This window comes from Melitaea cinxia, chromosome 24, assembly GCF_905220565.1.
Source record: "Melitaea cinxia chromosome 24, ilMelCinx1.1, whole genome shotgun sequence".
In the NCBI taxonomy this organism is placed as follows: domain Eukaryota; kingdom Metazoa; phylum Arthropoda; class Insecta; order Lepidoptera; family Nymphalidae; genus Melitaea; species Melitaea cinxia.
In genome coordinates this window covers 5434385-5457468 of record NC_059417.1, presented here as the reverse complement: position 1 = coordinate 5457468, position 23084 = coordinate 5434385, and the positions used below count along the sequence as shown (strand labels likewise).

The 23084-nt window shown below is 31.8% G+C and overlaps 1 protein-coding gene across 1 annotated transcript; it reads left to right on the top strand.

Annotated features, from left to right (window-relative positions):
• Positions 1-12095: 12095 nt before the first annotated feature.
• LOC123665330 (BSD domain-containing protein 1-like) lies at positions 12096-20939 on the top strand. Its single transcript, XM_045599643.1, has 9 exons — positions 12096-12184; positions 13234-13333; positions 15612-15728; positions 16499-16556; positions 16769-16866; positions 17345-17553; positions 19575-19697; positions 20071-20162; positions 20250-20939. The coding sequence occupies exons 1-9, from the start codon at positions 12096-12098 to the stop codon at positions 20564-20566; spliced, it is 1203 nt and encodes a 400-aa protein (XP_045455599.1). The 3' UTR covers positions 20567-20939.
• Positions 20940-23084: the final 2145 nt, after the last annotated feature.

The window sequence follows — 23084 nt, the reverse complement described above, 5'->3', positions numbered from 1 at the left end:
AAAGTGTCGTAGAGGGATAGACGCCGGTGATACAGTTGCGGCACGACGACACGAAGACACGGACGACAGGATGAAGATGCGAGTATACGACTACACATAATGAAGATGCTAGTGTACTCCCGGAACTACGAGTACCTTACTTATATTGACAGCTTTTTTTTATTCCAAATAATTTTTACTATTGATTGATTATTACTATTGGTCCTATTGGCCTTTATAGCGTGACCGACGAGAGGGGCCGGGTACTATAGACTCCGGCCGCGAAGGAAGATGGCCCTTTTAGAGGGCTCACGTAAGATGCTTGTTCTAAGAGCGTCTCCTAGCGAGCACCTCGGCTTAGAACGTCGTCAGAAAGGTATATTAAAAATTGGATGCTGGGAAGGTATATTCATTATTCCGTATAACTTTGATAGCGTGATGTAACTGAAGTAGCGCCATCTAGTGACGAGTGCATTACTTAACAATGATTGTTATAATAGTGTGTTGTTGTCATTACTTTTTTTTTAAATTTATTCATCAAATAAACAATATTGTACATATTTAATATAAATAGCATTAAAAACCACGCAGGTTTATGACAATGCTATGAAGTAACCAATGAACTAAATATATATATAAAATAATTACATAATTATCCACCCTTCTATTAGAAGCAAGCTGGCAAACTCAAATAAAAAGATGCACACCACTAAATATGTCAAGTCACAATAGTATCAAGAAAGTAATTTTTAAGTTTATTTTTTAAGTTAATTGGTGTAATACTTTCAATCAATTTTGATGGTAAGTCATTTATTAGTCTAGGCACTAAATAAGCGGTAGTTCGCTCACCATATGTGTTGTGTATGCACCTAGTAGTCCACCATCGGTTTTTTGCGATAGCACGGGTGTAAGTAGGGTGTTTAACATGTTGCCAGAATTTTTGATTTGAATAATTTTCCTTTAACATTATATACTTGAATATAATTATATATTGAATGTTAACTGGTAAGATATTACAATGTTTAAAAAAATTTAGGTCATCATCACAGTGTTTATGTCTATCTTTAAAATTTAAAATGGCTTTAATTATTTTTATTTGAAGTTTCAAGATTCTTTCAGTGTATGTTTTATAAGTCCGTCCGTAGCTACTTAGACCGTATCGTACTTAAATTTAAATTTCACTGAATATAGCATAATTATTGTATATGTTGAAAAAAAAAACAAAATAAAAAAGGGATGTGTGTAAAACAAATGTAAAATAATAAACATCAAAAACAAGTAGCTTTTAAAGAAAACTATTATGATTTTAAATACCGAAAAGTACCAGGGGAGCATTCCGCGTAGAGAAGTGGCCGGCCTCTGTCCACTTGTCATCGGTTGCGCACACTCGCATAAATCTGACGACGACATTCTTTGCGGCCACCGCCGCCGCGTTTCTGTGCTCCTGGTACCCGGTCAGGTGAGACAGGCTTTTCTTTGTTATGCATAATTTTTTATTAAAGTTTTTTTTTCTACGCATTTTAAATTCATTCTTGAGCAATGTGTATTTAGGACGATATTTTCAAATAAATAACCCAGCTACCAGCAAAAATAAGCTACCAAGGAAAACTACGAAATTTGATATTATTAATGACACATACATTACATATATTATATAACACATGTTATTCAAATGTATATAAGCATACATACATACACATGAGATTATTATGTGTTATATTAGAAAAGAAGAACGAATAAATGATAATCCAAAACGCATTATAATCGCGTAATGCAAAAATAATGTTAAATTGTGTAGTTCAAATATCTATTCGAATGCGCAGGTTGCAGGAACAATCAAATTTAATGTACATCGCATAGAGATGCGCTTACCCACGTTGCGCCCACGTTGTAGTGTAACCACAATTTTTTGTAAAATTATAATGCGTATTTTCATTTAGTATCTTTAACAGACAAAAAACACCAGAAATTAGCAGATATAAAAATATAACGTGCTTTAAAGACTTCACTACCGCCCCACATGGGCATAATTTTAAAAATGTATTCACTGTTCGTTAGTATTCTGTTACAAAATAGTTATGTTGGTAACGGCGCGTATAGTTAGAAACTTAACTTTACATGAGTTCCGATAACATATTGACAATCTTAGCCTTACGGTGTCGTCTTGGCAACATTTTTCGTAAAAATGGTTCTGGTGGAATAACTATAACTGAATTCAATCAAGCTACCAGTTTCTATGTCACGGTGTTACAAGTATAATAAATGCAGTAATCGAAAAGATAGCGTGAGTTACATATCACAAAAAGGTGTAAACAAGATGTAAATAATTTACATTCGTGTTTTTAAGTTTTGTAGTTGCAAAGTTCTCAAAAAACGTGTATGCTTAAGACCACACGACTAAAGTGAGACTTCTGCACAATAGGCCTGCACTGTGTCTTAGATATACGAAACGTAACTGGCTATGAAAGAAAGAAAGGGAGAAAATGTGTGCTCGCACCTTTCTCTCTTACTCCGTTCGCCTCGCCCGATAATACTTTTCGTAATGCTCTCGTCACGCATTCACCAAATCCCCAAGTCAAGGGTGCGTAAAGAAGCTCTAGTCAAAGTTAACATTAAAGTTTACAAATTCTTAATAAAAAAGGTGTAAGTAATCATTATTATGGTTAGATAACGATCATAATCGAGCTTCAAAAACTGTCAACGATTTAAAGATTGAGACTTATAAATCTTGTTCATTCTACTTGAGTTGAGTGAAATCTTCCGTACTATTTCCGCATAATTTTCAATGATTAATAATCTAAATTGATAAATGAGGCAAATAATCATACCCACCCTTCTCAACTAAGCACGATTTTTCCTGCCAATCAATAAAACGATCGCGGTGCAAGGAACAATCGGAATACATTGCACTTAATATAACGTTCCAGCTTAACCTTGCTCTCAATGAGCTATTATTTAAGCTAAGATTTATTAATATTGAAATGAAAATTAATATTGTTTTTCTTGTAAGCATATATAACTATAATACAATAGAGATAAGAGTTGAAAAGATACCTTTAACACTTTCGGAATAAGTTTCTTTTTGAGATTTTTGAATACAAATTTTAAAACGTAAATATCAAAACATGAAAAAGTTGATTGTTCACAAAAATAAATATTGTACCTGGGCTATCAAATATTAGGACATCAAACCTCGAATTTATTGTTTAAATATCTGAATCATCCTATTATTTGTACGAGTACAAAAATATTTTCATATTGAACTATATCATTGGTGACCTAACTTGATAAGTATAAAATTTAATTGAAAATGTTTGCATCTAATCCACTATCTATTCGGACTTATTATTTAAATATGTACGTAGATCATACAACTTTTTATTTCTATGAGTGTGGGCTACTCACAATTTATTTATTTATTTTATGTATATAATATTATAAAAGATTCCATCATGGGATAAGTAGTACCTGTGTACCAGCATTGTTTATAAGAGTTATTTCTTTTTGCTATCCTAGTGTACATAAATTGTTAAATAAATAAATAAACAATATTTATACTAATGATCTTGCAAACGTTGTTTTGCTGCTAAACGCTATTAAAAATAGGGGTTGGTGGTAGAATGGTGAAAATTTAGGGTTGTATGTATTTTTAAATAGCAAATTTTAATAAAATTAAAATGAAAAATTTGTCACAAAAAATTTAAAAAAATTATTTTGGAGTGAGCCACCCTTATAGCTTAGGGAGCTTAAAAAATATCTTACGACCGATTTTTAGTGTACATGTACAAAAATTTTAATAATAATCGGTCAAACCGTTTCCGAGGAGTTTGCTCCTAACACTGTGACACGAGAATTGAATGTATTAACTACGAACATAGCTCTGACATTACACATATATTAACTATTAGTATTTAATTTATAAAATATTATAATATATATATTCATTAAACAAGCATATCCGGTCGATACCCGTAGTATATGGCGTTTTTGACATTAGCTCTTTCTCTTGCGATTTTTATCCTGCAATTTAAGGCTCATACAAATGAGCCTAAAATTGCTTTCATGATATTTTCTGATGACTTCAAAAAAAGGAGGAAGTTCTCATTTCGACTGTATTTTTTATATATGTTACCTCAGAACTATTTACTGGGTCGACCGATTTTAATTATTCTTATTTTAATCGAAAGGTGGTGCTTTTCATGTAGTCCCGATTAAATTTAACCGAGATCTGACACGTACTTTTCGAATTATATTAATTACTAGCGACCCGCCCCGGCTTCGCACGGGTGCAATGCTGGTACTAAATATACTACAGAATGTCTATTTATAGTATGAAGCTAGCTTATGACATGGTTATTAACATAATAATAACATTCAAATATGCGTCGTTAGATTACACGTTGTTACAGAATGCGTTGAAGAAATAAAGGTTCACTGCTCGTTCCCCGTAGGTGATAGCGTGATAATTTGTAGCCTTTATGTTGACCCGACTTCTTAATAATATTCGTGCCAAATTTGAAGTAAATCCATGCAGTACTTTTTGAGTTTATCCCGGACATACATACAGACAAACAGACAAACAGAAAAAAAAAATCTATAAACTATATTTTTGGCTTCGGTATCGATTGTAGACCACAACCATTTTATTATATCTTCTTAATATATATAAATCTCGTGTCACAATGTTTATCCTCAATGGACTCCTAAACTACTTAACCGATTTTAGTCAAATTTGCACACCGTGTGCAGTTTGATCCAACTTAAAAGATAGGCTATATTTTATTTTGATATATTATGTTATTATTATATTTCAGAAAAAAATAAGGTGATACGAAGTTCGCCAGGTCAGCTAGTGTACTTATAGATCTTAATGCGTATTTACTTGACTATTTTTTCGTCTACCTACGTTGTTTTACTTTTCGATGTTATTGAAGTCTATTTTTTTCGTTTGCTAGCAAACATAATTATTCTACGTCAATATATTATCTTTATGAAAACAATGAAAATTTCATACCTGCTCTGAAGGAAGGTTTAATGTGTGCCAACGGAACTTTATTTCTAAGTCTATGCTTTCCTGCCAATTACGCGATCATCCATCATTTATTCACCCAAGCAATATGTCTTTAATAGAGATAGGCATCTAATAAAGATTTTCAAAAAATATGTAAATTAAAACAAAAAGGTCTTTGTTGGCGTTTTTTGTTTAGTCTTAGGAAATCAATCATAAAATAATAAAATCAACGTTAAGCTTCCCTTCTCTTCTTCCAAATAGGAGATATGGAGCGTCTTCTGAATCTCGCCGTACGCTTCATTTTTGGCTTGCGAAAGTTTGATCGTATCTCTCACTTCCGTGCTAAGATCAAATGGCTCCCTATTCGCCTTCGCCGTGATATGCATATCCTATCTACTCTCTTTAATATCCTACGTGACCCAAACTCTCCTTCTTATCTTCGATTCCGTTTTCACTTCTGCTGGATGTACCAAAGTGCAATACCAAATTCAAACTTAATTCACTTGCGGTACGCGCCTCTTTACTGTGGAACAAACTCCCAGAAAGCATCCAAAAAAGTCCTTCCCTTGTTTCCTTCAAACGTAAATTAAAGGAGCACTTTATTTCTCAAGTCAATTTACAATCATCTACTTAATGAATATGTAAGTATATAATTACCTATCTATTGCCTATGTTATGTATTTGTATGTATTTATGTATATATGATATGTATGTGTGTATGTATTTATACTTGTAGGTTTGTAATATATTACAGTTATTCAACTATTTTCTTTTCGTTGTTATTTCTTGCACTGTGTCCCCCGCTATATGACAGTCTCTCTCATGACCACTGGTTGACTGGAAGATATCTTTTCTAGGGATAAGTCCACCTTTGCCATCAACTATATATGTAATTTTCTGTATATTCTGTTTTTAAGTGCAATAAAGTATATATATAGAGCCAAAACAACTCACACTTAGCAAATTTGTAATAATTTATTCAATATTTAATAATATTTTATTCAATCGAACGCTGGTACTTGACACGAGGTTTCATTTAATTTTAATCGAGATCCAACGAGTACTTTTTGAGCTATCTCTAATAGTGTGCATTTAACTGACTATTTATATTATTTTCTTCTACCTGCATTGTATTATTACTGGGCCATGTAATTGAATTTGGTTTATTTTTCGTTAGTAAGCAAACAATCATCATAAGAAAATCAACTGACAAAGGGTTATCCACCCCTAAACTAACCACACACAGCGGCGTAAAGTTAAGTCGTTAGCTTGAACGCCATCTCTCGGCGAGGCGGGGCACGTCACGAGTGTGACGTCATCTGATTGAGCGATGAACTCGCCCGTGTCGATCACGGAGTATTATTACAGCAGAGGGATTATCCATTCAGATTTTTTATACAGCCTGTTACGCATTATAAGCGATTAGATAATTACCCAATTTAAAAGTTAAAAATAAATACTTCTGCGAAATATGTAAATTTTTATATGTTTAAACTATCCTTTAGTACATTTGCAAAGTTACATTACGAAATAATTTATATACCACTGATTTTATTTGAAGATTAATCGACGGTTAATAAAATAAAGTTTTGGTAATTTCTTTATTTAAAGTTATTTCTAGAACATTTATGTATTTTGTTTCAAAATTATATTTTTTCATAACAGACTGTATATAACGGTCGTTGAAGCTTGGTTCGCAAGCTCTTATTAATAACATGAAGAAAGGCAAAACAAATCTGATCGAAAACTAACAGTGGGATGCTTGAATTCTGTATAATGGTCCACACAAGTTATGCAAGTTTATGCATAAAATTATAAACTATAATAATACATATAATTACATCTATACTTTTTTTCTTTAAATAAGTACTAAAAGTTATAACTTATAGGATACATGACTAATATTTATATACATTTAACAAATTTTAGTAATTATTTTAAATTGATAATAGATTATGAAATAGGTTATAAATCAACTAAATAAACATTTTAAAATAAATTTTAAAAAAATTTACAATAATAACTCAACATATATATTTAAAGAGATAAAAATCTTATAATCAATATGAATGTGTACATATATCAATGTGGCATTGATGCGTTAAAAAACTATTTTTTATTACAACATATTCAGCCTAGGGTACGTTTAAAACAAACACGCCACTCCTATACCTATCACAACACCGATATCTTACCGCTAAGCTCGCGAAACATAAAAGTATTCTCTGTAATACCTCTTTCAATAATAATCCACGAACGAGATTGAGATGATACCAAGCTCAGCAACGTAAATTAATATTTTGCAAGAGAAATTATAATAATTACTCCTTGCTTTAACATGTTGTTTTAATCATTTTCTCTGAGAAAAATTTGTTGATGATTTTAAGTTGATACATGGAACAAAAATGTATTTATAAATGTATGTAAAAATGACGATCAAAATTAAACAAAGGGATGTCTCTCTTTCTTAATACAATTCTTATCTTTCTACATAAAATAATTATCATAAATCTTCATAAAATGATATATTTGTTTATTTCTGTTCAGTATTATAAAATAATTGAGTCCGAATATTCAAAAATTCAAAATAAGCGCCTTTTAAAACCAATGAAAGAGCTTCGTTTTGTAACCACATATCTATTATAATTTACTTTATATTTATTAACGACTGGAGTTAGTTTTATTAAACAACATTTTTAATTAGTACTAAAAACTAAAAAAAATTTAATTGTAAATAGTATATATTAGTCTTATACTTACTCGTTTGGATGCTATCCTCATAGCTTGATGCTAACGTTCTTGTATATTTTATCTGTGGTGAGGTATTCTAGATTAAAAATATAGTCTTATGTCAACGCAAACAAAACTATGTCAAGAATATTTCTAAATTTCGTGTAAAAACATAAACATTCACACAATCATATTTGCGATTTAATCCATGTAAATTTTTAATATAATTGTTTATCGAAACACAAACAAAATGGCTGAAAAGTAAGTTGCTATATTATATATTTGTTTATGACAACAAAGTTTTTAGATAAGTAGGTATTATATAAATAAACATTGTTCTCGAGTGCTCGTGTGTATAAAACCAGAAACAACGAAATAGGTTAACGAATTTCTTTAAATTTATTATTTTTACGTTTGAAAGTCCAAAAAACAAAACTTATTTTGTGTTTATCAGTGCATAAGTTGATTGCTCCTCTTTCTCATGTCACTAAACATTTCTTATCATCAAAGCAACGATTTTTAATGACCTCTATTTAGTCGCAGTAAAAACTTTACTTCCTGTAACGGGAGAACAGACCTACAGATTTAGGTACCAATTTTTAGATTCTAACGACTCATATTAGAAAATATGTATATAAACTTATCAAATAACTCTGTGTAGTTTATCTAGATCATTCTAACTGTTTATCTTCTTGTTTTTAATGAAATCGATTGTGTAGTCGTACTTTCAAAAGTTTGTCACTTTTCCCTAGCTTTTTTTTCTTTGGCCTATAGAAAAACAAATATCTAAAAAAATTTAATGAGTTGGTAAATTTTGTATGAACTAAAAAATGTAATAAACTATTATTAAGTCCCCATATTACATCATCAATGCTTAAAAATAGTTTTTATAGGGATTCAGTGCCTATGATTTAGGTACGAGCTTACCATCAGGTGGTCCACAGACTTGTACGCCACCTTTACAGTATAATCCAAAATTTTAATAACTGAAAACCACATCTAATTTCATCTATTTATTTAAGTGATCCCTTTCCAAATTTACAGACTATGTTATAATTTTAAAAACTAATTGTTCTTCTCTTTTCCACTTTGGAAAAAGGGAAATTAATGTGTTTTATTTCTGATCTGAGTGAATATCTGTATCATGTTTATTATATCTAATACCTGTATTAAATAAATAGCCTTTTTTATTATATATAGCATTTTATTTATTTATTTAAATATCTGTATTATTTAAGAAATTATATTAGTTTATATATCAATTCCGCTGTCACATAAACCACGGGTATTAAGTTGCCTTCCTTATGGACATATGATCTGACAGACATAATGTGTATATTAACTATGTATAATTTTATTTTTTTTATTTCTATGTTGTGTATTAAACATTGTACATCCTACATATTTAATGTTTAGTGTTATAGTGAAAATTGCAATCATTTATCAACATAAACATAATAATCTAAAAATGTATTCCTAATCTCTTAGTTAAAACATGTTTGTTTATTTTAATATCATTTTAGGTTATCATTCATTATTTTAAACTTTTGTGCCTATTTTCTTCTACTGAAATGTATTATATGGGTATTATAAGTAAGTAAATATCTTTAACATCGACACACAAGATTGTGTGTTCCTAAAATAACCAACTTAATGCTTGTGTATATGTACATATATCATAGTTTTGACAGAGTGCTGGTTAAGCGAGAATACTGTGATACCGCAAATTCCTGGATTCAGTGCCTTCCGTACGCACAAGATATTAACAAGAGTGGGGGAGTAGTTGTCTACGTCAGGGACTCCTGGAGTGCGATAGTGCAAGAGTCTTCCTGTGAGGATAGTAATTGTTTAGAGATCAATTTTGATCCAAATCTACTTCTTGTAGCTATATACCGGTCTCCATCCTTTAACAATGTGGACAATTTTTTATCATCTTTAGATAATGTTTTGACCAAAGCTCGAAACAAGAAAGAGAACAAAAATTTGGAATGCCCTTCTGGCTTCGGTTTTTCCAAATAATTACAACTTGGGTATTTTCAAATCAAGAGTGAATAGGCATCTTCTAGGCAAGCGCGCACTATTTGAGGCTACATCTTCACTTACCATCAGGTGAGATCGCGGTCAAGCGCTAGTCTATATATTTAAAAAACAAAAAGAGAAACGGCATCCTTACAGGAGATTTTAACTTGGACATGTGCTCCATACCACTTGGAGACCAATGGAACAACTATATTTTGTTACTGACTGAACACCAGTTGTTTTCAGCCATTAATTAGCCAAATATATATAATTAGAGGCACGGCCTGCCTTGACAATGTTTTTGTGAGGGATCCAAGACAGGCTGTGGGTATGGTATGCGTACTAGAAATCGAACTAGATAAAGTTTCGTCCCTTAATCACTACAATGAGTTTTCCATCATTGATGGAAAAGACCTAGTGCACAAATCCCTCACTAGGCTGGCTGCCACACAGGAGTCTCTTACAGTGGCAATTAAAGGAACCAATTCTCCTATTAATTCTTTCTTCTTAACTCCTTCTGATGAAGGTGAAGAAAACAGTCTTATATGTGATTTTTACCCTCATAGTTCTCCTGACTGTGTGGCTACGGTACTAAAGAATATAGCCACCCCCTCTCTTCCCGTGGGTGTCGTAAGAGGTGACTAAGGGATAACACAGTTCCGCTACCACCTTGGAACTTAAAAAGCCGACCGATGGCGGGATAACTATCCAACTGCTGGCTTTGAAATACACAGGCCGAAGACGGGCAGCAGCGTCTTCGGTGCGACAAAGCCAGCCCTGCGGTCACCAACCCGCTTGCCAAGCGTGGTGACTATGGGCAAAACACATGAGTTCACGCTATTTTTGGCGTAAACTTGTGGAGGCCTATGTCCAGTAGTGGACTGTAAAGGCTGTAATGATGAGTTCTCCTGAAATCGACGGGTGTCCACCAATACTCATAAAACAAGAATTTCATAGTTAAACCTCTAACGCAGCTATTCAATTTAAGTCGATCATCCGGTACTTTTCCAATAATCTGGAAAACAGGGTGACACCCATTCATAAAAATGGTTACAAAAGGAACTTGGGTAACTATCGACCCTTCGCTCTTTGCTCCCATTTTTTTAATGGCTGGAGAGGTTGGTTGGTTGGTTGGACCGGTGACTAACTTCTTACCTTGAAAGTAATAGCATGATCCCGGATAGACAATACGGTTTTTGGCGTGGGCGATCCACAGAAAATACGCTAACATTAGTGTCGACTGCGTTGGATCAAAATAAGTGCTGTCTCGGCGTGTTTCTTGACAGGGCCAAGGCATTTGACACTGTTTCGATACTCATTCTAGTTAAAAAACTAGAGGGCCTGGGAATAAGAGGATTGGCATTGGAGTGGTTTAACAGCTACTTGTCGACGCGGTATCAACGTGTACGAGTGGGTTCGGATGTTAGCGGTGAATTACCAGTTAGATTCGGCGTGCCACAGGGAAGCATTCTTGTTCCTATACTGTTCCTTGTGTACATAAGCGACATGGTTGAAGGCGTATCCGGAATAAAGACATCATTTGTTGCGCCGATGATACATCAATATTCTTTCAAGGTACTACATGGGAGGAAACTTACAAAGTAACAGAACAAGGAATGTCACGTGTAGCAGATTGGCTATTGAGAAACTTGCTGACATTAAATATTAATAAAACTAAGCACATAGCCTTCCACAAAACGCGCATTTCACAACCTCTGCGACGGCATATTTAAAATTACATACCTGCAGCCTAATACCCTCATACTGTGATTTTCATCCGATAACCCACACAATCAATACAAAATATTCAGGTGTCATAATAGACGAAAACTTGTCCTATAAAAACTACATAGCCGATATGGCATCGAGAATTCGCAAAACTACCTTTGTTTCTAAGTCCCTCAAGCACTCAGCTCCCGAAAACATCATGTCGTATGTGTACAGGGCACTGTGTCAGTCCCTTATCCTCTATTGCATAGAAGTTTGGGGTGGTGCTGTCAAGTCAATTATGATCGGAGTCGAGAAAAATCGGTTCTTAAGGTCATGCTTGACCAGCCCTTTAGGTGTAGTTCGGATCTACTCTACAAAGATTGCGAATTGTTGAGAGTTCGGGAACTGTTCATACTAAGAGGTTTAATGTCTATGCATAAAATTGCAGTAGCCTCACCAGATCACGAGCACAGACGTGCAGCGAGTATACCGAATTCCGGTTCCCTCTTCAAGAACCACCTTTGCTAAACGACATCCGTACTACCTTTTACCGCGCTTATATAACCGCGTACATAGTAAAATAAAAAGGCTCTCTCTTCTCACGAACTGAGACAAGTACTTGAACACTGGTTGTTAGGACTGGATTATGCAGAAACAGAAAACTTACAATAAAACAGGGGAAAACTTCTATAATCACACACACGCGCTCAAACATACACGCACTCACACGCACACGTACACACATACACCTATAAACACACGCACTCAACGAGAATATGTTATTATGACGTTTAATATTATATTTTTGTTATTTTATCTTAATTCATTTTGTTTAGTAATTGTATATAAAATAGTTTATATCGGCTCGATCTGTGTCTAAAGAACCTAAGATACAAGCTTAGTGCAGATGCCGTTAAAACTAATTACATTGTATAGTTTTCGTGCCAATAAAGATCGTTATTATTATTATTATATTACACCCAGACTAGATACGGATTATAATTAACAACACCCAAACCAGAAAGCAGGGTCACTGCACACTGCACTGTTGTGCTAGTTAAAACATGGCCTACAAATTAGTTAAATTAAATTTACAGCTAAATAATACTGTTTTCAAGCAGTATTGTGTTCCTGTTGGTGAGTAAGGTGACCAGAGCTCCTGGGGGGATTGGGGATTGGGTCGGCAACGCGCTTGCGATGCTTCTGCTGTTGCAGGCGTCTATAAGCTACGATAATCTCTTACAATCAGGTGAGCCGTACGCTTGTTTGCCGACCTAGTGATATAAAAAAAAATGGTTATTTCTTTTCTCATAACATTTTTTTTTTTTTTTATACAACTAGGTCCGCAAAAAAGCGTACGACTTACCTGATGGTAAGCGATTACCGTAGCTTATATATGTCTGCAACACCAGAAGCATCTCAAGCACGTTGCCAACCCTTTCGCCAATCCCCCCCAGGAGCTCTGGTCACCTTACTTACCAACAGGAACACAACACTGCCTGTAAACAGTATTATTAAGCTTTTTGCTTATCTTCTGTAAGATCGAGGCACAACCTTAGTCGGGTTGCTTCATATTTTGAGTAGGAAATTTCCTGTGTGCCCTACCTCGATTACTTATTGTGTTTCCTTCCAACTTAAACTATAACTGTATTGATAATTGATCATTAATCAGTATTGTTCAGTATTGGCAAACCTTATATATATATATATATATATATATATATATATATAAATAACTATAAGAAACTATTCCTACACTTCTATATATAGACTTTACTTTTTAGGTGTGAATCAAATCCTACCGATAGTGCCAGCTCACCGACACAAGATGACAAGCCTTCTGGTAACTGGTGGGATTCTTGGATATCCTCTGCCAAAACCAAGGTACAGTCCACATAATGATTAGAAAATTGTAGACATTTATACCTTGTAAATTGTAGAAACTTATTTGTAAAAAATTAAAAATGTAACCTTTGCATCCTAAAATGAAGACATATGTGTGAAGCTGTAATGTGTATTAAGTTGTTCACAAACCTAACCTAATGATTTCTTCCAATTGTACTTTTTTTTTTTTTTTTACAATCTGTACTTAAGTGTTTAAAGGAATTATAATTTAAGTTCTAAAAACTTTTATAGAGACGAAAGATCTGAGTTTTTTATTTAACTTTATTTTTGCTTAGGAAAGAAGGTATTTGCATAAACAAGATAGTGCATAAAGCAGTTTTTAAATAAATAGTATATATAATTTAATACATTATTATAATTAAATTCATTTTAATAGATAATAAGAACAGCAAGCTGTGTAAGTGTTACAAGTTTCATAAACATTTAATGTTTATAAAACTTGTAACATTAAAAATAAATTAATTCAAAATTATGCACACTTAATGTATATAATTATACTGTTTGTTACCCGACTGCCAAGGAAGGGTTATGTTTTTCGCGCGTATCTTGTATGTATGTATATTTGTATGTAATATTCTTTACTACCTCATATTTCCAGAACCACTGAACGGATTTACATAATTGAGGTATCGTTAGGTTCGTCTTAGCTGCCCAAGTGTTCTTAGATAGGTGACATTAAAAAAAAATCAAACATAGCGGCTGCGCGAAGCCATTGTAGTTAATGAAAAAAAATTTTTTTTCTTGAATACTACAATATGGATATCAAATTGAAGGGCACAATACAAGGATTTTAAAAAGGTATATCATGATTATTATTACCGCAATACTAATAAAGAAATACAATATTAAAGTTTAAAAAATGTGAACTTTGCTCTTTCCCACGCCTATGCCATGCCAAACTCGCCTCCTAGGCGACGATCAACTTCGGGGTGTAGCCTTTCTAATAAAATACAATGGTTAAAAAAAACACAATTAAAATTACAAATAAAAATTAATAAAATAATGTCACACCAATTTACAATTACATTAATAAAATCAATAACAAATACATAATACCAAATACAAACAAATAATTTTCATAATAATTTCATTATATTAAAACTAATAGTTGTTGACTTAAGCAGTCACCTATTTGCTAAAGGTCAGGCTTACGTTGCTTTGAGCAGAGTGAGATCTTTCTCCGGGCTTGCTATCAGTTCTCTTGACCCTAAAAAATTACTTAATCAACCACATGATGTAAACTGTTTTAATGAATTGAACCGATTACGTAATTTGTCTGACTAAAAAGACAAATAAAATAATAATTAAAAAAAAAAAACAAAAATCCCGCCTGCGTGAAGAACAACTAATAGAAAATCAACTGAAAAAGCTGGAACAAGATAAAAATTCAATATGCACACAAAGTCAGCGAAATAAATAGAAACAATATCAAACATTTTGTGCTGTACATTTAAAATATATTAATACGGTAGTCCTTCGAAACTTTATGCAACGTCGTAGATAATATGCAGTCGGAGGCATGAAATTGAAGGATAAGTCAAATCATTCTCTCTTTGTGCATGTCTCCGACTGCATGTTATGTACGACGTTGCATAAAGTTTCGAAGGACTACCGTATTAATATATTTTAAATGTACAGCACAAAATGTTTGATATTGTTTCTATTTATTTCGCTGACTTTGTGTGCATATTGAATTTTTATCTTGTTCCAGCTTTTTCAGTTGATTTTCTATTAGTTGTTCTTCACGCAGGCGGGTTTTTTTGTTTTGTTTTTAATTATTAATGATACCTACTTGTTATTTGTTTCTATTTGAGGAGGTCTGTAACTTTTTTTATTGTACGATATTTACAGATTCTTAATTGCCAATGCTTTTTCTATCATAAAATATGATGGTTATCCTAGTAGCGATGTTATAAATTAAATAGCTGACCCTGCAAACTTTGTTTTGCCATTTGTGTTATTAACCCCCTTAATCCTCCCCCTTATAACTTAGGGTATGAAAAATAGATGTTGGCCGATTCTCAGTCCTACCCGATATGCACACAAAATTTTATAAAAATCAGTTCAGCAGTTTCGGATGACTATTGTATGTATATTTATTTATATTATGTATTATTTATAAGTATGCTCTCCATTATTTTGAACCGGCTCTCCATTTATTTGTATAGATATTATACCAGAATTATAAAAACTTACCTAAAAATTTATAGTTTTTCATTTTATTCATTATGTTAATAGCTTTTTTGTCTCTCTATAGTCAGCTGAAGTCTACACAATGGTCAAGAAGGATCTCGATGAAATCGGCACGGCTGTCAAGTGTGAAGCCAGTCATGTCTTCAGTTCCACATCTAATGTTATTGGCAAGACTCTTAAGGTAAAATCTAAAAAATCATAATTTTATTAGAAAATATTACACAATTTATACACTGCGCGCGTTGCTACGCTTTTTTTTTTTGTCGTACCAATTCAGAAACCTTTGTAGGCTCATGCACAACACTTTGCTAAAAAGATCCATAAAAGTATTTAAAACACAAAAACTACTGAACAGATTTTCATGCGGCTTTCACTAATACTATATAGACTGATTCAATAAAACGACTCTTTCATTGAATGTGTAATTTGTAAGTTGTGCAAAAATTTGCTGAAAATGATCATTTTGAATGAATTAGTGAAACCAAATGGGATCTTATATGAAAGCTTTGCTAAGAACAAAATGTACATAATCTGCATAAAGCTGGGGCGAGTCGCTAGTTAAGTAGGAAAAGTATCAAACTGTGTAAATTTTTAGTAAACATCAAAAATTACGTGTCACATTTAGAGAAAAGGAAAGTAATTTGTGTGACAAAGGTTTCCAAATAGAATGTGACAAAACTTCACGTCATATGTGTGTTATTAATTATCTATAACGTTAATATTTAAGTTTATTTAATATATTATTATTCACAAAGAAAAAAAAAGTGTGTATAGTTGTATACTTATGTACGCACGTAAGAATTTATACTTCAATGGCTTGCTAACTTCACGTTGCTAACTTCTTCGTTGACTAGCTAACTTCAGGGTGTCAGTTTTGTTCATGACTAATAATTTTTCTTCTAACTTCAGAAACATGTTTTATGTATTGATGATTGAATGAATTTTTTTCAGTTGGATGTTCCAGAGTCACCAGCCAATGTTATGAAGAAAAGTTTTAGCAGTTTTATCGGTAAGAACTAATCATCACATCATCACATGTGACGAGTGATGACGTGTGACTCGCTAAAGCTATTTAAATCCAAATTTGAGACAAAATAAAAATGGCTGGTCGTGTTTATATTCTTAGAGTCGATTTAACCATTTTATTAGTTTTTGTTTAAAATTACTATTAAATTAATAAGTTTATGAATATACTTATTATTTATTTATTTTTAATAATAGGTCAAGTTAGCACTGTCTTGAATCCGGAACCTGACGATGAAGATGACACAGAAGTGATACTTTCATCCGGTGATACAACTATGTTATCTACATACAAGGTAAATCAATCAATGTGTACTTTTATGTTATTTCCAAATTATTATAGTAATAATTGAGTAACGAAAAAATAAGGACTTCAATTTATATCAACAAGTAATACAACATTGGAAGTCGAAAAAATAACGAGTCTGATTTCAATCCAATTTGAATAGGACCATACGACAAGCACCATTTTTTGTTTAAAAAAGAACCATCAAAATTGTCACACCCAGTAAAAAGTTATGGAGAGATGAAAGGGTATCTAAAGGTAACAAACGAGATTACGAACTACCCTTAAAAAGTTATGAGTTGCCACACATAAAAAAATAAAGTCCAATTGAGAACCTCCTTCTTTTTTTAAAGTGATTAAAAACACAAAATTTTGGACACACACAACACATTGAATTGAATTTTATAAAATTGGAATTTGCTTTGAACAATGTCATTTTTGATATTGAATAACTAACTTGATTTTAATTTTTCCATACTTTTCTTCAGAAAGAACTAGAAGCCCTCCAACGTGTTGACGCGACATACATAGTCCCAGCCTACAGTCCAGAGTTTGATGCCTGGCGAACCAGTCTAGAAGACTCGGAGGTCATAAAGCCGACGTCAGCGGTGAAACGTTTGGAATCCAGTCCCTTGTTAAAGGCACAGTATGAGAAACTTGTACCGGATGCTGTATCTCATGAGGAGTTCTGGGAGAGGTATGCAATAAGAGTAATTATATCTAACTAATATAAAGCTGAATTATTTGTTTGTTTGTTTGTTTGAACACGCTAATCTTTGGAACAACTGGTACAAATTGAAAATTTTGACCAAAGAACCCGACACCGAAAGAACCGGGATTTCCCGGTTCTGAACCCTACTACTCAATCGTGCGACGTGTCGACATCTTGTCATAATTTATTTTTAATTTAAAAATGGCATTAGTCAAAATGAATCCAAACCTTTAAATTAACGTATTAACATTTTAAAATTTTCTACATTAAAGTCACAAATTTCGTTTCATCTGTATGTTTGATACCAAAGTGACGATTTTGTATGTTTAAAGAGCTTTGTTGTTTTTACAGTCACAAAATATAATTTTATTATGTGTGACAGCTACATCATTCCACAATACCGAAGCTAATCAATTAGATCCACGTTTAATTATTTTTACGCTGATTTCTGTTGTATATTGTATAGGAGTCTAGATTAGTTTATAGAATAACTAGCTGACCCCGCAAACTTTGTTTTGCCATATATGTTATTAACACCCTTAATCCCCCCCCCCTATAACTTAGGGGTATGAAAAATAGATGTTGGCCGATTCTCAGACCTACCCGATCTGCCCACAAACTTTTATTAAAATCGGTCGAGCCGTTTCTGAGGAGTTCAATGTTTAACAACATGACACGAGAATTTTATATATTAGAGATATCACAATATTTAAACTAATTGAAGTGGCTGTCTCATCAGTACGTTTTATTGTCTTATGTTACGCTATAGAGTAAAAGGAGATTACCCTATTTTTAGTGAATCATCAACTCTTTGAACATTTAATATTACACGTGTATATGTACATTTTACGCATATTACGCTATGATTCGCGTTACAAATATAAATATTCTTTTATATTACACAACAAGATATATTATGGGAACATAAACACAAACTATTAACAAAAAACCAGTCTGCCTTAGACTACACGACTGAAGTAAACATCCGCGTGGAATAAGAACAATTCTGTCATGCATGATTTTTGCAAAAGTTTTACTGTTTTACACAGGGCAGGCAACGGAAGCTCTCAAAAGGGAAAAAACCTGTTTTTTTTTTAAACATTCTTGATTAGTGCTCCGCTCCTATTGGTCTTAGTGTGATGATATATCACCTATAGCCTTCCTTGATAAATGGGCTACCAAACACTAAAAGAATTTTTCAAATCGGACCCGTAGTTGCGGAGTTCAGCGTGTTCAAACAAACAAACTCTTCAGCTTTATATTAATGATTAAATATCTATTTAATTTTATTATTTGCGTATCGTTGAATAATGTTTTTTAAAAACGTTTACCTAACGTCAGTATTATAAATCGGTATTTATCGTAACTACGATTGTTTTGCAAAAAGTTTCATATATTACCACTATATGAGGAGACGGCGTATAGCTGACCTTGTATATTTAATTAAGATCGTTAATGGTTCGATCGATTGTTCCGAACTTTTGCATGATGTTGGTTTACGGTTTCCATATTCTTGTAGACGATCAGCCACACTATATACCTGAAGCTAAAAACCAATTATAGGCAAAATAAGTACCAACTAATAATGCCGTTTCTACGCAGTTCGATTTCGACCTATTGTGTACCTAGACAACTAAAACAAATTTTTTACTAACAGCTTTTTTAACGAAGTTTAGTTTTACATTGTTAGGTTAAATTTAATAATGTTTTGTTGAAAAAGTCTATTAATAGTTCATAAGTTAAATAAGTTTCATACTGTTACAAATATTTTTACCAAATTATAATCATTTAACTATATCATTAACTGATCTATACTCAATTAAGTGATTGTTGTAGCACAACACCTGTAAGTTTACACTTTATTTAGTGTCTACCTAACAGTGAAAACTTGTAATTGGTCTTTTATAGTAGTAATTCCAAAACTATAATATAATTGTCTAGTTGTAAGTTTTCCTAAAAATAATAAAATAAAATTTTCAAATTTCTATTATAATAATTATTTCCAGATACCTATTCCGAGTGGCCTTGCTACAAGACCGTCTGGCAGCCGCGTCTCGCAAACAACCTGTTGAAGAAACTACCGCAGACCCCGTACTCGCTCACCTACCAATGCAGACTCCCATTGAACAGTCAGTATATCGATATAATAGCTATTTTATTTAGTTATTTCAAACGTAGTCAAAAAATAAAATTGTTCCAGATAGAGAAATAAACGTAAATAATGACTTAACATGTTTTCTAAACTAAAAACATTTCTGCTACATCTTTAAAAGTTAATTAACAATTATCGAAATGAACAAAGTCTAATTAAAAATAAATTTAAAAGAAAGTATGTTGACTCTTAGGAATTTTTACAGTAATAGTTACCAAATATTTGTTATGGTATCTTTACCAGAAAAAAATTACTTTAACAATAAAAATTTGGTTACTCTAAATGATATAAATGTCTTTTATAGTAACTCTCATAAAAACTTACTAAGTTTGTAGTAATTTTCTTTACAGAAGTCCTAAAAAAGTCTTATCCGGTATAACACCAGAGGACGTTAATCCAGAAGAAAAGGTTATAATAGACAACGTCGTCGCTTGGGATGATGGTAAGTAGATTATTAAAATAATCTAAATTGAGTCTAATCACGTAGCATTAGGATTCAAAACCGTCAACAAAAATTTAAATTTCGCAGAAGATTTCGCGAATGATGTAGAACTGACAGAAGAACAGCAAATACTACTTCTAGAAGAATACGAAAAGGAAATAGCAATGAAGAAAAACAATAAATCAAAAGATAACACAAACAACAACAAGGAAGCGAGAGGTAAACAAAACAATAAGACAAATGAAATACAGAATAAAATTAAAACACCAGTAAAAAAACTAGATGAGTGTGGCAATAATTTGGTAGAAGATTATTTCGATGATAAAGAAGTAAAAGACGACGCTAGTGCTAATTCAGATGAAAGTTGGGAAAAAATTGAGGAACCAGTCGAACAGAAAGCCTGATTGTTGGCATACATCTCATCGCTATATTCAAGAAAATAGCAATATTACTGAGACCATTTCAAGATAAAAAGGAAAAAACAGATTTAAGACGGCGACAACATATTAAAAATAATGTAACCGGCAGCTCGAGCTCAACACTAGTTTTTACGTATGGCAATATTGAGAATTTATAATAAAACGCCCTTTTCAGCCTGCCTATAAGTTTTCATGGCTTATGCTAAATCCATACTATAGTGTGTGATATAGAACCTATATACATAATATAATAATAAAAATGTAGATGATGATTAGGTAGTACATAAGGTAAATAGTTTGACGTGTAATATGTAAATTAAAGTTAAGTAAGTAAATAATATAAATTGCGTAACGGTTATGTGTTATTTCTTATTTTTAATATTTTTTACAGCAAATAATCAAATCTGTATCAAACTTCTAACTTGATGAATGAAAATTTCTAGAAATGATTCTTTTCAATATTCAAAGCTACACACTATTAACTGTACACTTACCAATAATTGTCAGATTTACGTTCTAGAGAATATTTTAATAATATAAATTTTTTAGACACATAAAGTAATGAACTGCTTTATAAATACTATTTTAAAAATATATTGGTATTTTTTTTTATTAGTGTAAAAGATAATTTTAGTACAATTGACAAATCTTTGCTACTTTTAAAAGAATGTATTGACATCGATTATTGGAACGAATTTATACCATTGACAGCTAAAGCTTACACAAAAATTATTTTCTCAAAAGGTCTACTTCAGGAATAGGTTCAATTAGGAACATCTTAATATTGACAAAAATTTATTTTTAATTTTAATATAGTTAGCTAAATGATTATAATTGTGTATTTACAGTAGTTTAAGTATTGCATTTTAGCTAAACTATTATTTGTAACATTACACTAATTAAAATTGATAAAATCACTTAGAGACACTACATTTTATTTAACATACTAGTTAAATATTTAATTTCTTATTACAATTATTACAACACACAAAAACACACACACACACGCACATCCAAGAACTGTGTGTCACACGACACACGGTTATGGTTATTAGCATGGATATTTAACGCTAGCCCTCAAATTTACTTCAACATTCTATGGATTTAGTTTGAGTATTGTAGTACTTTATGAGTTATTGAGCACCCGGCGATAGAGTGGATGGCAAACAGAAAATAGTTTTGTTTACTACAAAAATAATAATAATACTCTTTATTGTACGAAAGAAATGTAGAATGAAAGAGGTACAAAGGCGGTGAAATAAAAAAAAGTGTTATAGTATTTAGCAATCATTAAATATATTTATCTACATACATCAAGGAAATTTTAAAGTAAAATTATCTTGGTCAGCGCTCAATATCCTTGCCAATAACTATATGTACTTACCATTCCAAATGTCTCTGTTGTTTTTCAAGTAAAATAAAAAAAAAATCTACATTACGTACCAATTCTATTGCAATGAAGTTTACGTTCAAACTAAATGTTTATCTATCTATTATATCCACTGTTAACAAACACACATGACAATAATGTATTTATTTTATAAGCATTACTTTTATATTTTACGTGCCGCCATATTTTTTTCTTTTACAATTGTAAAAAATGCAAGCAAAACATTAAACAATGCACAGTAGACAAAAACACTCTTATATAATATATAGAACATAATTTGAAATTATGAAAATACTATGTGACCCAATTTGTCGTTTAAGCTTTTCCTTTTTTTAAACTAAAGGTCTCTTAATAAATCACAAAGGTTCTTAATTTTAATTTTTTTAACTGATCTTATGATGCTTAGACAAATATGTTTGATACTTTTTTTTGATAATTATATAAAATTCATATGTAATTCACCATAGATAATGAAATCAATATAAAAAAAATTAAATGTCATAAATTGTAAAAAAGTATATCGTCTATTTATCTTGTCGGAATACAAAGCAACGCTAACCATTCCATGCCATTATGCAATAAAAAAAAATAACAGGAATATTTAGCATATCGACACATTCATATAAATACTATGCTAAATGAACTTTAGGTATTTTTATATGCCTCTAAAGGAATATAATATACGAACGTATTGATTCGTATTTCCTGTTTTGGAGGGAAAAATCACACATAAATGTCTAGCTTCAACTACTAAAACCTGTCAATGTTATTAAAATCGTTCTAATAATATAGCCATCATGAATATATTTTCTCTAGATGCTCCTACTTACTTTCGATAAATCGAGTTTTCGTAGTATTTATAGAAGGTGTCGAAAAAAGATATAATATATTTAATATATAGCGTTAACGTTAGTTTTATTTATCGATAAATAAAAATTTTGCTATAATATAATAATAATAAATTAAGATTGTGATATACAGCTTGTTTATTTATAATATTAAGTTGTCTTCATAATTTTGTTAGCTTATGTTCGTCGATCGCAGAAGGGAAATAGTTTAGAAATATTGTTCGAGATTGTGGATTTTTTTATTCTTATCAAGTAAATTATATAA

Coding starts and splice junctions, on each gene's coding strand:
- LOC123665330 (XM_045599643.1), top strand. CDS start 12,096: ATGCAGAAACAGAAAACTTACAATAAAACAGGGGAAAACTTCTATAAT. Junction 15,729..16,498: donor TTATTGGCAAGACTCTTAAG/GTAAAATCTAAA, acceptor AATTTTTTTCAG/TTGGATGTTCCAGAGTCACC. Junction 20,163..20,249: donor CGTCGTCGCTTGGGATGATG/GTAAGTAGATTA, acceptor TAAATTTCGCAG/AAGATTTCGCGAATGATGTA.